The sequence below is a fragment of the Mustelus asterias genome, chromosome 24, assembly GCF_964213995.1.
Source record: "Mustelus asterias chromosome 24, sMusAst1.hap1.1, whole genome shotgun sequence".
In the NCBI taxonomy this organism is placed as follows: Eukaryota; Metazoa; Chordata; class Chondrichthyes; order Carcharhiniformes; family Triakidae; genus Mustelus; species Mustelus asterias.
Window position 1 is genome coordinate 51,091,372 of NC_135824.1, and position 16,923 is coordinate 51,108,294.

The 16,923-nt window shown below is 46.6% G+C and overlaps 1 protein-coding gene across 1 annotated transcript in view; it reads right to left on the reverse strand.

Annotated features, from left to right (window-relative positions):
* LOC144511385 (cyclin-dependent kinase-like 1) overlaps nucleotides 1-16,581 on the reverse strand; it is a 61,407-nt gene extending 44,826 nt beyond the window's left edge. Inside the window, exon 1 of the mRNA XM_078241688.1 lies at nucleotides 15,939-16,581. Coding sequence (XP_078097814.1) covers nucleotides 15,939-16,106 — 168 coding nt within the window. The 5' untranslated portion in view covers nucleotides 16,107-16,581. The remainder of the gene's footprint in view (nucleotides 1-15,938) is intronic.
* Nucleotides 16,582-16,923: the final 342 nt, after the last annotated feature.

Genomic DNA, 16,923 nt, shown 5'->3' on the forward strand with positions numbered 1-16,923 from the left:
TGGTCAGATAAGGAGAAAACTTTCCAAGAGTACACACCAACTCTTCCCTTAAAAATCAGAGCACATTTTAGTCCATTGTTCCTCCCAGGTGCTAATCCTTCATCTGGAGTGATGACTTTAACCTCAGTTCTACTGACTGGGGCGGTCATTCACTAAACTGGACACCAGGTCACTATGCAACACCAAGTTTTCACCACGGCAAACACAACTTCAATAGTTTTGTAGTGGGTGACGTTCTGAAACAGAGGTGAATACACTGGACTTCATTCTGTGCCGAACCCATGGTGCACCTGTCCTGGAAGTGATTGATGGGATAGTGCAGAGGGAGCCTCACTCCAAATTAACAAATGCTATCATTGCTGCAGATATTTGAAAGGACATTGTCGTGGGATATTCACTCTGTATCTAACATGTGGTGAACCTGCCCTGGGACTGTTTGATGGAGACAGTGTAAAGGGAGCTTTACTCTGTATCTAACCCCATGCTGTACCTGTCCTGGGAGTGTTTGATGGAGACAGTGTAGAGGGAGCTTTACTCTGTATCTAACCTCGTGCTGTACCTGTCCTGGGAGTGTTTGATGGGGACAGTGTAGAGGGAGCTTTACTCTGTATCTAACCCCGTGCTGTACCTGTCCTGGGAGTGTTTGATGGAGACAGTGTAGAGGGAGCTTTACTCTGTATCTAACCCTGTGCTGTACCTGTCCTGGGAGTGTTTGATGGGAACAGTGTAGAAGGAGCTAATATGAAGAATTTGACTCTTAAGTGTCCGGAATTTATTCTTCAACTATGTTTGCAGTTTCTCCATTGCTGCATGCTGATCCTTGTAATACAAATGCTCACAGTGAAGTCTGCCCTAGGCAAGCTGTGTGCCAAACATATGTGGCCATTCTGGCACTCAGATTAAATCTCAAATAAGGGAGTGCTATGCCCTATCCGCAAATGGGACATCCTTGTCACCTGTTTAGTTGCTGGTGTAACACACAATGCCACATCCTATTCTCCCCGACTTTTATTCTCTTTCTTTTCCCTGCCACTCCACCTCTCAATTATTCTTGCAAGGCTACAATTACAAAGCACCAACATCCCTCCTGCATGTCACCCTGTTCCCAGTCTTCTGTTATGAAGAGCTGGAGTGCATCCTGGCCATATTCCATCCCTCAAACATTAAATAGAAAAATGCACCCACTGCAATGAGCTCAATGAGCTAAATTACCAAATATTCAGTGCCCAGTGATTTTGGTTGAGGGATAAATATTGGCCCAATCAAAGGAGGAACATACTTTCCCAAAATAGTGCCATGGGATCTTTGACAACTGATTAAAGATGGAAGAGGAACCAAATCTAACAGCTAACCCAAAGTGTCCAGGAGCAAGGAACGTTAATAAGAACAGACTCTAGGGGCTGTGCTGAGAAACTTCTTCTGGGGGGAACAATAAGGAATTAAGGTCTGAAAGGAGTGTGGAAGGGAGGAGATGGTGGCATAGTGCTAATGCCACTGCACTTGCAATCCAGAGGCTCAGGCTAATTTTCTGGGAACAAGGGTTCAAATCCCACCACAGCAGCTGGTGGAATATAAATTCAATTAATAGTCAATAGTTGAAAATTGGCGATTGTTGGAAAGACCCATCTGGTTCACTAGTGTCCTTTGGGGAGGGAAATCTGCCATCCTTATCCTGTCTGGCCTACGTGTGACTCCAGACCCACAGCACTGTGGTTGACACACAACTGCCCTCTAAATGTTGTGGCAGCCCACTCAGTTCAAGGGCAATTAGGGATGGACAACAAATGCTGACCTTGTCAGCGATGCCCACATCCCATGAAAGAATAAAGAAAAGAAAGGGAAGGGTACGGCTCCCATCACATCAAGAGTTAAGATTTTCCAGCATTTTCTCCTTTGGGACCATGAAACTATTGTCGATTATCATAAAAGCCCATCTAGTTCACTAATGTCCTTTAGGGAAGGAAATCTGCCATCCTTACCTGGCCTGGCCTACATGTGACTCCAGATCCACAGCAATATGTGGTTGATCCTCAAATGCCCTCCGAAATTGAGGGCAGTTAGTGATGGGCAATAAACGCCGGCCCAGCCAGTGATGCCCACATCCCGTAAAAATGAATTTTTTAAAAGTTTCAAGATCTGACCTAAAATTCGGCACCACTGACAGTGCAGCATTCCCTCGGTCCTGGACGGGGCATTTCAGCCTGGATTTTAGGCTGAAGCCTTTGGAATGGGACTTGAACCCAGAAACTCTGATCTAGAGGGAAGACATATCCACTGAGCCATGCCTGACTCTTGATTATATCAAAGATGTTAAATGATTCATTGCTGACACTTAGCAGAAAGTGCTTTGTGGTTGGAAAGACAGAGAGAAAGAACTTGTTTTTATAAAGCGCCCTTCGTGACCTAAGGATGACCCAAAGCCCATATTTTACTCCTAATTGCAGGTTCAAATAATCGTTTTCTTTATTGAATTCCTTCCTGGATAATCTTTAACCCACACTAGGTGCTTTATCGAGTTCCACAGGTGCAGCACTGTATAAAATATTCACTTCAGTGCATTAGGCCGGAAGCTTGTTTAATTACAGCTATGCACTGGACTGGAACCAGGGAGAAGGTTGGAGAATGGCAGTAGATGCATTGCTGATTTGGAGAGCCAACGTATACGCGATGGGCCATTCAGCCTCCTTCTGTGCTATAACAAAGCTTTGACAAAGGGTCATCTGGACTCGAAACATCAGCTCTTTTCTCTCCTTACAGAAGCTGCCAGATCTGCTGAGATTTTCCAGCATTTTCTCTCTTGGTTTCAGATTCCAGCATTCGCAGTAATTTGCTTTTATCCAATGGGTTCACGCTCATCATTAGACTTTTAATTCCAGATTTTTATCGAATTCAAATTTAATAATCTGTCATGGTGGGATTTGAACCTGCTCCCCAGAGCATCACCCCAGGTCTCTGGATTGCTAGTCCAGTGATAAGTGCACTGTGCCACTGCCTCCCCACTAGGGCCACCAGGCCCTCAAGTGGACATGGAAGACCCCAGGGCATAATTTGAAAAATCATATTATCTGGTCATTATCACGTTGATTTTTACAGGGCCTTGTTGCATGCGAATTGGCTGCCACGTTTCCTACCACTGTTCCACTGGGATGGCCCGGTGGCACAATGGTTAGCACTGCTGCCTCACAGCACCTGGGACCCGGGTTCAATTCAGGCCTCGGGACAGTGTGTGTGCGGAGTCTGCACGTTCTCCCCGTGTCTGTGTGGGTTTCCTCCCACACTCCAAAGATGTGCAGGTTAGGTGGATTGGCCATGCTAAATTGCCCCAAGTGTCAGGAGGATTAGCAGGGTACATATGTAGGGTTACGGGATAGGGCCTGGATGGGATTGTAGTCGGTGCAGATTTGATGGGCCGAATGGCCTCCTTCTGTACTGTGGGGATTCTAGGATTACAAAGTAAAAACCTTTGGTTAGACTGAGGATGTGGAATTTGCTATATAAATGCAAGGCAATATTTCTATCTTTGCAACCACAAAGCACTGATAGTAGAAACTGCAAAGTGGGTAACAGCACTGATTCATTAACATTGTTGGTACTCTCGGACCACTAGAACCACAATACTGAAAATCGACATTAAGGTGCAATGGGCTCATTGATCTTTTGTAGATTTACTGCCTGATCCATTTTTTAATCTTTATAAACTCTGGCAAACTCTGTGTTGCCAATCAATTATACAGTAGTGACAGCGCCCAAGCTTTATTTATGTCACTGCTTTAGTCCAGCAATCAGCCAAGGCTCTGATTGGGATGGAAACAAAAAGCTGACTGTGTCTGTGTGATGGTTACTGTTTCCGAGGTAGGAATTGACCTTGTTTCTCTGCCAGAAATGAGCACATGTTCCAGGTCTGGCATGGCCACCAGTAAGAGAGGGCTTAAAATAGAAAGCACTTCAACTAATGGAAAGACTTTTCTTAGAACTGTGTCTGGCAATTGATTATAAATTAAACAAGCAGCTCCTCGACCAGTTAGCTCACTGCCCAGTGTGGCTCTCAGCTATTTCCATGATTCCATCCTTGGCCTTAGCTCATTGATCTCTGCTGGGGCTTTGGGAAGCTACACTTGAGATCACGTCCTTCCAGTGGAGGGAGAAGGATTCTGGATGCGATCCAGTGATTCCCTGCAACCCAAGTTTAAAGGTTCAAGTCCCACTTCAGAGATGGAGAATGTAATTTGGACTGTACTTCTGTGTGCCACTGAGGGACTGCTGCACTGGCAAGGGCGCCCATTTTTAGCCAAGGCCCGTCAGTCCTATCAGATCAATGTAAAAAATCTCGGCACTATTTTGAAGAAGAGCAAACTAGCTCTGCTCAGTGTGGTGACCGATATTTATTCCTTAGGGGTGGCACGGTGGCACAGTGGTTAACACAGCTGCCTCACAGCACCAGGGACCCGGGTTCCATTCCAGCATTGAGTCACTGTCTGTGTGGAGTTTGCAGATTACCCCCGTGTCCGCATGGGTTTCCTCTGGGTGCTCTGGTTTCCTCCCACACTCCAACGATGTGCGAGTTGGGTTGATTGGCCGTGCTAAATTGCCCTGTAGTGTCAAGGGGATTAGCACGGTGTGTGGGGTTGCGGGAATAGGGCCCGAGTGGGATTGTGGTCAGTGCAGACTCGATGGGCTGAAGGGCCTCCTTCTGCACTGTAGGGAATTCTATGATTCTCAGCCAACAACGATCTAGTCAGGTCATTGCTATATGTTAGCAGTATGCAATTCCGTTGCCTACATTTTTGTTGTGTATTGAATTTAATAAGACTCAGTTGCAGACAGCTATTATTGAACTAACTTCACACCCTCTCAGCAGAGAGGACAATAATAACAAAATGCTCAGGTTTCGCAAACTACTGCAATTGGAACTTTTGGCTTTGGGATGTCCTGAAATTGTGAAAGGCACTTAAAATGCAAACCTCTCTCTTCTTTCACAATCCAACTCGCTCTTAAGTCTCAAACTCCTCCTCCCTCACATACCACTGGCGGCCATGGACTTCCATTGGATTGGCCTATGAATACGCTGGTTAAAGTTCTGCAGTGGTTTGTCATTGTTTTCTGCAGTATGGCTGACTAGGAAACTCCCTTACTCTTACCGCCTGTTGTCAGGCTTAATGGAAAGATTTACAGGCTGATAATCAACCCGTTCCGCAACGTCAGGTACACACCTTCTGTGGCCATCACTCCTGAAGTGGGGCTTGAACCCAGAGTTTCTGATGCAGGTGTGGGAACATCACCCACTGCACCACACAATAGGCCCTGCTGAGATTTACACAAGGAATGGCCGCACAGACAATGGACTGGAGGACTACAAAGAATGGGGTTGGGGAGGATCTCTGGTGTGAATCCTTTATTAACAGTAGCTCAAGATAATTTGTATGTGCCAACGAAGGCATTTCCTTGTAATGCCAAGATGTAGAAAATCCCAGGCACTATGCAATGTCTGGGCTACACATGGGCTAGCAGAGCTGGAAGGGAGAAAGGAAAACAGCAAACTCAAAACTTTCATAAAGCTGCAAAGAATCTATTCAGACATCGTGGAGCGAAGTACAGTCTGTGCTTTGCCACCTTGACACTGAACCTCCCTCAGGTCATTTGAGAACCTTCAAAATAATTAGACCAAAACAATACCATGGTATGGTGCCCAATGAACCAGGTGCCCAATGGACCAAACAGCTTCCTGTTCTTTCCCAACTTGAAGAACCTAACGAATTAAACCTTAACATTGATGCTCATATGAATGTGGGGCGGCAGCACGGTGGCACAGTGGTTAGCACTACTGCCTCACAGCACCAGGGGCTTGATTCCCGGCTTGGTCACTGTGTAGAGTCTGTACGTTCTCCCCATGTCTGCGTGGATTTCCTCCGGGTGCTCCAGTTTCTTCCCAATGTCCAAAGACATGCTGGTTAGGTGCATTGGCCATGCTAAATTCTCCCTCCGTGTACCCGAACAGATGCCGGAGTGTGGCGACTAGGGGATTTTCACAGTAACTTCATTGCAGTGTTAATGTAAGCCTACTTGTGACACTAATAAATAAACTTTACTTTACATAATGCACATTCTGTGATTTAATTCATTCTTGGCACTACTCAGAATCCCGAGTGCAGAAAAGGCTGTTCGGCCCATTGAGTCTGCACCGACTCTCTATCAGAGCATCTTACCCACGCCCTCTCCCCCATCCTGTCCCCGGAACACCACACATTTCCCATGGCTAACCAATCCAACCTGGGACACCAAGGGGCAATTTAGCATGGCCAATCCACCCAACCTGCACATCTTTGGACTGGGCGGGGGGAGGAAACCGGAGCAGCTGGGAGAAACCCACGCAGTCACAGGGAGAAGGTGCAAATTCCACACAGTCACCCGAGACCAGAATTGAACCCGGGAACCTGGCACTGTGAGGCAGCAGTGCTAACCACCGTGCCGTCCCTGCTGGGATCACTGCTGGAATAATGATACGACGTTTCCATCCTGTATCCACTCGAATTGTAAATATCCTGCAGCACACCAACAGATGGGTTTAGTCCAAATTAGGAATGTGTACAGAGGAAGGATTTTAAGCTGTGTAATACTCAGGTGAGGTACTGGTGGTCCAGGTCTGACACTGGAGGATTGTAGCATTGAAAACAACTTGTGGATGACTTAAATGCGTCATACATTGTGCATCAGTACAAAGGAGACCTTTGCTATCATACAATAGCACAAGATGCTAAATGCAGCTCCTGGCAATCATTGTTCAGTCTATTTTTGTCCTGGCGACAATTCATCTAATTAGATGGTTGTATCTGATGGGGAAATTTCATAGAATCCCTACAGTGCAGGAGGCGGCCACTCGGCCCATCGGGTACGCACCAACAACTAACCCCACCCAGGCCCCATCCCCGTAACCCCAGATATTTACCCCACTAATCCCTCTAACCTACGGGGTAAATATTTGGGGTTACGGGGATGGGTGGGATTGTTGTCGGTACAGACCCGATGGGCCGAGTGGCCTCCTACGCATCCCAGGACACTAAGGGACAAATTAGCATGGCCAATCCACCTAACCTACACGTCTTTCAGACTGTGGGAGGTAACCGGAGCACCCGGAGGAAACCCACGCAGACACGGGGAGAATGTGCAGACTCCACACAGACAGCGACCCAAGCCGGGAATCGAACCCAAGTCCCTGAAGCTGTGAGGCAGCAGTGCTAACCACTGTGCCACCGTGCCGCCCCACGCAGTTTGTTTGTTTTGTTCAATCAAAAAGTTGAGTTGTGAGTTTAAAACACTGGACTTTTGATCCATGATTGACAGCAGGAGTGATCATTCACAGAGCGCATCATTTTTAAAAACACATTCAAGGGACATGGGCATCGCTGGCTGGGCTGCATTTATTACTCATCCCTAGTTGCCCTTGGAGGGCAGTTGAGAGTCAACCACATTGGCATGCAGGTAAGGATGACAGATTTCCTTCCCGAAAAGGAAATTAGTCCTTTAGGGAAGGAAACCAGATGGGTTTTTCCGACAATCGACAATGGTTTCGCGGTTATCAGTAGATTCTTAATTCCAGATATGTTTCTATTGAATTCAGATTTCACCATCAGACATTGAAGTTTAAGTTTATTTATTAGTGTCACAAGTAGGCTTTAACCTTAATACTGCAATGAAGTTAGTGAAAATCCCCTAGTCTCCACACTTCGGCACCTGTTTGGGTACACTGAGGGAGAATTTAGCATGGCCAATGCACCCTAACCAGCACGTCTTTCGGACTGTGGGAGGAAACCAGAGCACCTGGAGGAAACCCACGCAGACACGGGGAGGACGTGCGCACTCCGCACAGACCGTGACCCAAGCCAGGAATCGAACCCGCGTCTCTGGTGCTATGAGGCAGTGCTAAGCACTGTGCCATCGTGCCACCCAGCTGAGTTTAGCTGAGTTTCTGGATTAATAGTTCAGTGGTAGTACCACTTGGCCATCACCTCCCCTCATAATTCACACTGGGCTCTTCCACCCCTTGAAAAAATTGCCAGCCTTTGAGAAATTTACTTATAATCCCAAATTAATCTCAACAGACCTGTGAATTTGTAACCTCTTATAAGCAGAGCACAGAAACTTTAAAAAAAAAATTCATTCAAGGGATGTGGGGGTCGCTGGCAGGGACAACATTTATTCCCATCCCCAACTGTCCTTGAGAAGGTGGTGGTGGGCTGCTTTCCTGAACCGCTGGGCAGTGTGCAAGATGTTGGATGTAGCACTGAATAGATATGGTGCAGCAACAATAATCTCTCCCTCAATGTCAACAAAACAAAGGAGATTGTCATCAACTTCAGGAAGCGTAAAGGAGAACATGCCCCTATTTACATCAACGGGGATGAAGTAGAAAGGGTCAAGAGCTTCACGTTTTTAGGTGTCCAGATCACCAACAAGCTGTCCTGGTCCCCCCATACCGACACTATAGTTAAGAAAGCCCACCAACACCTCTACTTTCTCAGAAGACTAAGGAAATTTGGCATGTCAGCTACGACTCTCACCAACCTTTACAGATGCAACATAAAAAGCACTCTTTCTGGTTGTATCACAGCTTGGTATGGCTCCTGCTCTGCCCAAGACCGCAAGGAACTACAAAAGGTCGTGAATGTAGCCCAATCTATCACGCAAACCAGCCTCCCATCCATTGACTCCGTCTACACTTCCCACTGCCTCGGCAAAGCAGCCAACATAATTAAGGACCCCACGCACCCTGGACATTCTCTCTTCCACCTTCTTCCGTCGGGAAAAAGATACAAAAGTCTGAGGTCACGTACCAACCGACTCAAGAACAGCTTCTTCCCTGCTGCTGTCAGACTTTTGAATGGACCCATCTCACATTCAGTTGATCTTTCTCTACACCCTAGCTATGACTGTAACACTACATTCTGCACTCTCTCCTTTCCTTCTCTATGAACGGTATGCTTCGTCTGTATAGCGCGCAAGAAACAATACTTTTCACTGTATGTTAATACATGTGACAATAATAAATCAAATCAAAATCAAAGAACAGATACACTTGGTGACACGGTTCACCACACTGTAACCATCAGGTTAAGTTCTGTGAAGGTCAGCTGATGCAAGTGTTTGTTTACAGTCAGAACAATTTCCTCTCAGTAATTTCAATACCCAATTATTGTCAGAGAGACAGGCAGAAAGGGTTTGAACAAAAGTAACCACAGATTAAATTACAAGTCTACACTTCATTGGCTGTCAAGTTTGATCACCAGCAGGTCATGTTCCAGTCATACATGAGAAATTGTCAATCTGAATTTCAGTTTTGATGTGAACCCACACATCAGTGGAGTTGAAGGGAGAGGAATCTTGAAATGTCATGGGGACACCATCAACTTGTCATCCAAACATGGACAGACATCACCAATGCTTTGTTACTGGGACGTTTTCCTGGAACTCTGTACATCATTGGAATGCCATCACTACCAGGACTCAAGCAGTTCAAGAAGGCAGCTTCCCCACCACCATGGCCTACATCTGCCCAGAGCAACAATGGATGGCTGTTAATTTTTTTTAAAAATTCTCTCACGGGACTTGATGTCACTGATTTGGCCAGTAGTTTTATTGCCCACGCCTAATTGCCCTCGAAAAAGTGCTGGTGAGCTGCTTTCTTGAAACAGTGATGTGGAGATGCCGGCGTTGGACTGGGGTAAGCACAGTAAGAAGTCTCACAACACCAGGTTAAAGTCCAACTCACCTGATGAAGGAGCAGCGCTCTGAAAGTTTGTGGCTTGTGCTATCAAATAAACCTGTTGGACTTTAACCTGGTGTTGTGAGACTTCTTACTGTTCTTGAGACAGTGCAGTCCATGTGGTGTAGATACACCCACAGCGCTGTTAGGGAAGGAGTCCCAGGATTTTGACCTAGTGACAGTGAAATCATAGAAATCATAGAAACCCTACAGTGCAGAAGGAGGCCATTCAGCCCATCGAGTCTGCACCGACCACAATCCCACCCAGGCCCTACTCCCACATATTTTACCCACTAATCCCTCTAACCTACGCATCTTAGGATTCTAAGGGGCAATTTTTAACCTGGCCAATCAACCTAACCCGCACATCTTTGGACTGTGGGAGGAAACCGGAGCACCCGGAGGAAACCCACGCAGACACGAGGAGAATGTGCAAACTCCACACAGGAGAATGTGCAAACTCCACACAGGGAAGGAACAGCAATATTTCGAAGTCAGGATGGTGTGGAGCGTGGAGGGTAACATACAGGTGGTGGTGTTCTCATGCGTCTCCTGCCCTTGTCAGTAGAGATCACAGGCTTGGAAGATACTGTCGAAGGAGCCTTGCTGAATTTCTGCAATGCATCTTGTGGATGGTACACACTGCTGCAACTGTGCATCAGGTGGAGGGGGTGGATGTTGGAGGTGGTGGATGGGGTGCCAATCAAGCAGGGCTGCTTTGTCCTGGATGGTGTTGAGCCTCTTAAGTGTTGTTGGAGCTGCACACTCACCCCAGCAAGTGGGGAGCATTCCATCACACTCCTGACTTGTGGCTTGTAGTTGGAGACAGGTTTCTGGGGAGTCAGATGGTGAGTTCTCACCACAGGATTTCCAGCCTCTGAATTGTGCTTGTAGCCACAAATGCGACCTTTATAAAAACAAACATTAAAAGAAACCCTTCCCATCCTCCTTATTGGTGAACAAAGGCTACATTTTGCTTTGTTCATGAATATAAGATTAATAACACTGTGATTCTGTAGAAACAACTGGATCAAAGTCAAGATGGCAAAAGTATTCTGCCCAGTTCAACTCTGACATGGTTTGTGGTCCTAGTTTAAAAATAGATCAATGAAAATTTTTGATTGCAAAGACCAATAACAGAGGAAAGTTCCAACGCCTTCCTTAATCAAACTTCCACCGTCACTTTGGACCCCATCCTCAGATCTGAGCTGATCAGGAACTTCGTGTTAAATCACCCAGTGAAAGAATGCAGACTGGTCACTCACTCGCTTGTTAATACGAAGAGGGCAACTACACGAGGAGAGAGAGTCATACAGCACAGGAAGAGGCCATTTGGCCCATCTTGCCAGTGTCAGATCTTTGCCCGTAGTCGTGAAATGTTTTCCCTTCAAATATTTATCCAATTCCTTTTTGAAAGTTCCTATTGAATCTGCTTCGACTAACCTTTCAGATTGCACATTCCAGATAGTCACTGAATAAAACTCATCTCCCCTATGGTTCTTCAGCCAATTACCTTAAATCTGTGTTCTCTGGTTAATGAAGCTCCTACCAATGGGAAATGGACGCCCCACAACCCCCTCCCCCAACTTACTACCAAAAAGCTAAAGCTGTGTGTCACCCTTACAAGGTTATAATTGGAAGCAATTTAAGATGATTGACATAAGAAGCAATGTGGCATGAGGGAATTTTTTTTAATGCAGCAAGTGGAATGCACTGCCTGGGAGCACGGTGGAGGCCAATTTGATCATAGCTTTCAAAGGAGAATGGAATGATTATTTGCAAAGAAAAGAATTGCAGGGCTACAGGAAAAAGGCAGAGAGTGGGACTATGTAACTTGTGCTTGAAGAGAGCCAGCCTCGACAAGACAAACCAAATGGCCTCCTTTTGTGCTGTAACTATTCTATGAACAAACTAGATTAACAAAAGGGTATTTCCTTCTTCAGCAATTGTACTCGCACACAAATAGGAGAGTTAATCGCATAATCTACCAATGGTGTAATTGCGGCGGCACAATGGTTAGCACTGCTGCCTCAGTGATTCCCGTCTTGAGTCACTGGCTGTGCGAAGTCTGCACGTTCTCCCCATGTCTGTGTGGGTTTCCTCTGGGTGCTCCGGTTTCCTCCCGCAATCCGAAAGACGTGCTGGTTAGGGTGCATTGGCCGTGCTAAATTCTCCCTCAGTGTATCCGAATAGGCGCCGGAGTGTGGCGACCAGGGGGATTTTCACAGTAACTTCATTGCAGTGTTAACGTAAGCCCACTTGTGACACGAATCAATAAACTTTAAATCCATTGTCTCCGACATCCCAATATCAAAGGGAAAGAGCCCTTTTCTGATTTGTCGCTCAGGTCTCAAATGTCAGAGAATGCATGGAGCGCTGGGAAGAAACACAGCAATAGAGTCGGGTTGTGTCCATTCTTCAGGGAGGGAACTGGTGCATTTTCACAAATGTCAGTCCAACCTGGAATTAGCGCAGTTTGTTCAGTGAACCATCTGTTCTCATGTAGAAGAAATCATTAGTCTCAGCGAAAGTTAAACGCTGCGGTGATTAATCTGTCTTCCTGGGGATTATTTTTTCATTTAATTTTTTTGTCATTTGCGGTCATCTTATATGGAAGAGGCTGGGAAAGTAGGAGGAAGGGAAGAGGAGGAGCAACGGGGGCAGGGAGGCTGCAGGGGTAATTCTGAGATGGGAGGGAATGGTTAGACCCTTGGAAACCAAGTTTATTTAAACACATTCAGAGAGATATGAACATGAGGCCCGGCGGCACAGTGGTTAGCACTGCTGCCTCACAGCGCCAGGGACCTGGGTTCGATCCCCGGCTTGGGTCACTGTCTGTGTGGAGTTTGTACATTCTCCCTGTGTCTGTGTGGGTTTCCCTCTGGGTGCTCCGGTTTCCTCCCACAGTCCAAAGATGTGCGGGTTAGGTGATTTGGCCATGCTAAAGTGCCCCTTAGTGTCAGGGGGACAAGCTAGGGTAAATGCATGGGGTTATGGGGATAGGACCTGGGTGGGATTGTGGTTGGTGCAGATTCGATGGGCCGAATGGCCTCCTTCAGTATTGTAGGGATTCTATGACTGGGGGAGGATTACATTTTGGAACAAACATATACAGCAAAGATTCAAACTGCCTTGTTCGGGAAAACATTCGGGCGGTCCATTGGGAAGGATGCAACTCAGTCTTTGGTGGAAACAGCTTTTGTGCCCCAGCTGGTCCAATGGGAAAGTATTCAGGTGACTTCCGACCTAATGGAAGTCAATTGGCGTTAGTCAATTAGCTTCTGATCCAGGGCAGTTTAGGGCTGGTACACTAGAGTACTTGGTGGCTCAGTGGAGATTCAAAGATTACCCAAGGAACGCTGAATCCTCATGTTTATAGTTGTGCGTCAGTTTTACACCCTGGCGGCTCAAATTGAAAATGTGATTGTGCCTTAGCTTGCATCTCTCCTGGATCAGACATGTTAACAAGGACAGCAATTCACCCTAACTTCACACTACATTAAGTGAAGAAATCATTATGGGACTTGATTGAAAAAAAAAATTGCATTTGTACTTGATCCCTTTCATGATCCCAGGGTGTCCCAAGCCATCTCATGGCCAACTGACTACTTTTAAAATGGAGGCATGATTGTAAAAAGTGGTTAGCATTGCTGCCTCACAGTGCCAGGGTCCCGGGTTCGATTCCGGCCTTGGGTGACTGTCTGTGTGGAGTTTACACATTCTCCCCGTGTTTGCTTGGGTTTCTTACGAGTGCTTCAGTTTCTTCCCACAGTCCAAAGATGTGCAGGATAGGTGGATTGGCCGCGCAAAGTTGCCCCTTAGTGTCCCAAATGTAGATTAGTGGGTAAATACGTGGGGTTATGGGGATAGGGCCTGGGTGGGATTGTTGTCAGTGCAGGCTCGATGGGCTTAATGGCCTCCTTCTGCACTGTAGGGATCCTATGAACCTCAGCAGTCAATTTTTACACAAGAACCCACAAACAAAAATGAACGAACAGCCAGAAAGTCTGTTTTCGTGACAATTCATCACGTGATGAATATTTCCCAGGACACCAGGGAGAACTCCTCTGGTCCTCTTCGAAATGATGCTGCGGATTTTATATTAAGACTGGCTGGAGAAGATAGATGGATTCTCGGATATCAGGAAGACAGCACACCCCAACATTACAGCATTCCCTCAGCACTGCACAGTGTCAGCCTGCATTGTGTGCTCAAGTCTCTGGAGCGGGGGGGAAGAGAACCCACAACATTTCGACTCAAGAGGTGAACGTGCTGCACACCGAGCCAGGGCTGACATCTCAAGTTAATAGGGTGCACGAAGCAGGATTCTGTTACTACAGAAGAAACAAATCACTTTACGTGAGCAGCAGTTAGACAAGCGAGAGAGCTTGAACAGGATGATGGATGGAAGCAGCGTTTCACCTCATTGCAGCTATCTGACAGTCCCAAGGCGCATCCACCCATCCCTCCCTCCCTCAGAGAACTGTGAGATTGATGCAGACACATTCTTTCAATCCCAATAACACAATCTATCTCTCTTAGCAAAGACATTTTGCATTCTTTAGTGCAGATCTATCAAACACAGGAATAATGGGACAACTTGCATTTATAATGCACCCACAAGACATTGAATTTAAAGTTAATTTATTAGTCACAAGTAAGGGGCTTACATTGACACCGCAATGAAGTTACTGTGAAATTTCCCTAGTCACCACAGTCCGGCACCTGAACGGGTCAATCGTTTGGCTGAGGGAATTCAGCCAGGACTTGATAGAGCACCAGTGGACATAGCTGCACCCAGCACATCTTTCGGACTGTGGGAGGAAACCGGAGCACCCGGGGGAAACCCCACGCAGACACGGGGAGAACGTGCAAACTCCACACAGACAGTGACCCCAAGCTGGGAATCGAACCCGGGTCCCCTGGTGCTGTGAAGCAGCAGTGCTAACCACCGTGCCACCGTGCCGCCCTGACTGCACATTAAGTATCGCACGACACTACTCAAAAACAAGCAATGCAAGTCTCTATCAAGTCCTGGCTGAATTCCCTCAGCCACAAAAAAGAAATCACAAACAAAACACATTATCTGTCCATTTATTTCATTGCTGTTAGTGTGATCTTGATGTGTACAAATGGATTGCCACATTTCCTAATGATTACCCTGCAGAAGTGCTTCATTAATATTGTAAAGCGTGTTGTAAATGCAAATCTTTCATTCTTTAAAAACATCTGAACATAAAGTCCCACCCAAAATGATTTGCGGGAATGTGAACAGACAAAATCCAACTCCATGATAATGGAGACATATTGGGACAGGTGACCAAAATCTTGGCCAAAGAGGTAGATTTTAAGGAATGTGTTAAAGGCAGAAAGAGATCTAGATGGGTTCAGAGTTTCTAGGGATTTAAAAAAATTTATTAGTGTCACAAGTAAGGCTTACAATAACAGTGCAATGAAGCTACTGTGAAAATCCCCTAGTCGCCACACTCCGGCGCCTGTTGGGGTTACACGGAGGGAGAATTTAGCACGGCCAATGCACCCTAACCAGTACTTCCCCCCATGACTGTGGGGAGGAAACCGGAACACCCGGAGGAAACCCACGCAGACACCCCGGAAGAACGTGCAGACTCCGCACAGACAGTGACCCAAGGAATTCACCTGATGAAGGAGCAGCGCTCCGAAAGCGAGTGCCTTGTGCTGCCAAATAAACCTGTTGGACTTCAACCTGGTGCTGTGAGACCTCTTGCTGTGAGGTAGCAGTGCTAACCACTGTGCCGCCCTTAGCCTAGCACATCCCTATCAGGGTGGATCGGGGTCTAGGTTGCTGAAGGCAATGGTGGGGTGGTTTTCAGACCATCAGACTTCTGAATTAAAAGCACTATACAACAAATGAAGTACTTTCTGAAGTGTAGTCACTGATGTACTGTAGGAAAGAGTTCGGAATTATAGAAACAATTCTTGGGGGCGTCGAAAGTACTCAGGTAGGGAGGGTGAAAGGGTGTAATTATTTGAATTATTACATTGTAATTATTTGAACAGGAGGGTGAGAGTTTTAAAACTGGCGTGCTGTTAACCTGGGAGAACCAGTCCAGTGAGCACAAATGTGCTGAGTGAACGGGACTGGGTGAAGAGTTGGAACTGGAAGAATTTCCCAATTACCTTGCAAATGCTGCAGCCTTACCTTCAACATACGGATCTCCCTCAAGGCGATCTTCTTTATCAAGGGATCGTCCTCCGACTCCACGAACTTCTTGATGGCCACAATCTGACCCGTGTCCTTGTTCCTGCACCTGAACACCACCCCATAGGAGCCCTCCCCGATTTTACCCAGCTTCTCATACTTCTCCATCCCAATCACCAAGCTTCACAAACAAGTCTAACAGCGGCGGGGTCAGTTTGCCTATTCTGATCTTCAGCTAAAAAAAAATGTTTTTAATCTAAAGAATTATCTCTTTATTTATTTTTATAAATGTGTATCCAGCATTGCTTGTTACAATATCCCTCCCTCTAGCTGTTTCTCTCTGTTGCTGTCTCCCCTGTTTTTTCCCCTAACCCTCCGTCACTGCTTTTCTCTCCGTGTTGCTCTTTCTGTATTGCTGTTTCTCTCTCTGTTTTCTCTCCCTCTACTGCTGTTTCTCTGTCTGCTGCTGTTTTTTTCCCTTGTCTCTCCCAATCTAGTTTACCCTCTGCTGCTGCTGTTGTTGTTTTGTTCTGTCTATTGCTGTCTCTCCCCCTCGGTGGATTTTAAAGATCGCTTTGCCTTTTGCCACCCTAGTTTGTTCTGCCTCATTCCATCCCGGTCCTCCCTCTCCATTCGGTGCACTGACTCCAGACCTGTCACTCCACCTTTCCCAACCCAACCTCCATCACGTGTGTATTGTAACATTCCAGGCCCCGCCCCCCCACTCCTTCCCATTGGAGGCCGTGGGCACGTGCAGCTACCTCTCTGCTCTGATAGGCCAACTGGTTACATCTTTCATGGAGCGACAAGGGGAAGGAAGCGATCAATGGGGACAGAGACAAGAGGAGGGAATAAGGTTTACCTGGGGATGAGGGACTGTAGTAACTTGTAGAATCGTAGAGATTAATTAGCAGCATGGAAACAAGCCCTTTGGCCTAACCGGTCTATGCCGACCAGGTTTCCTAAACTGAACTAGTCCCATTTG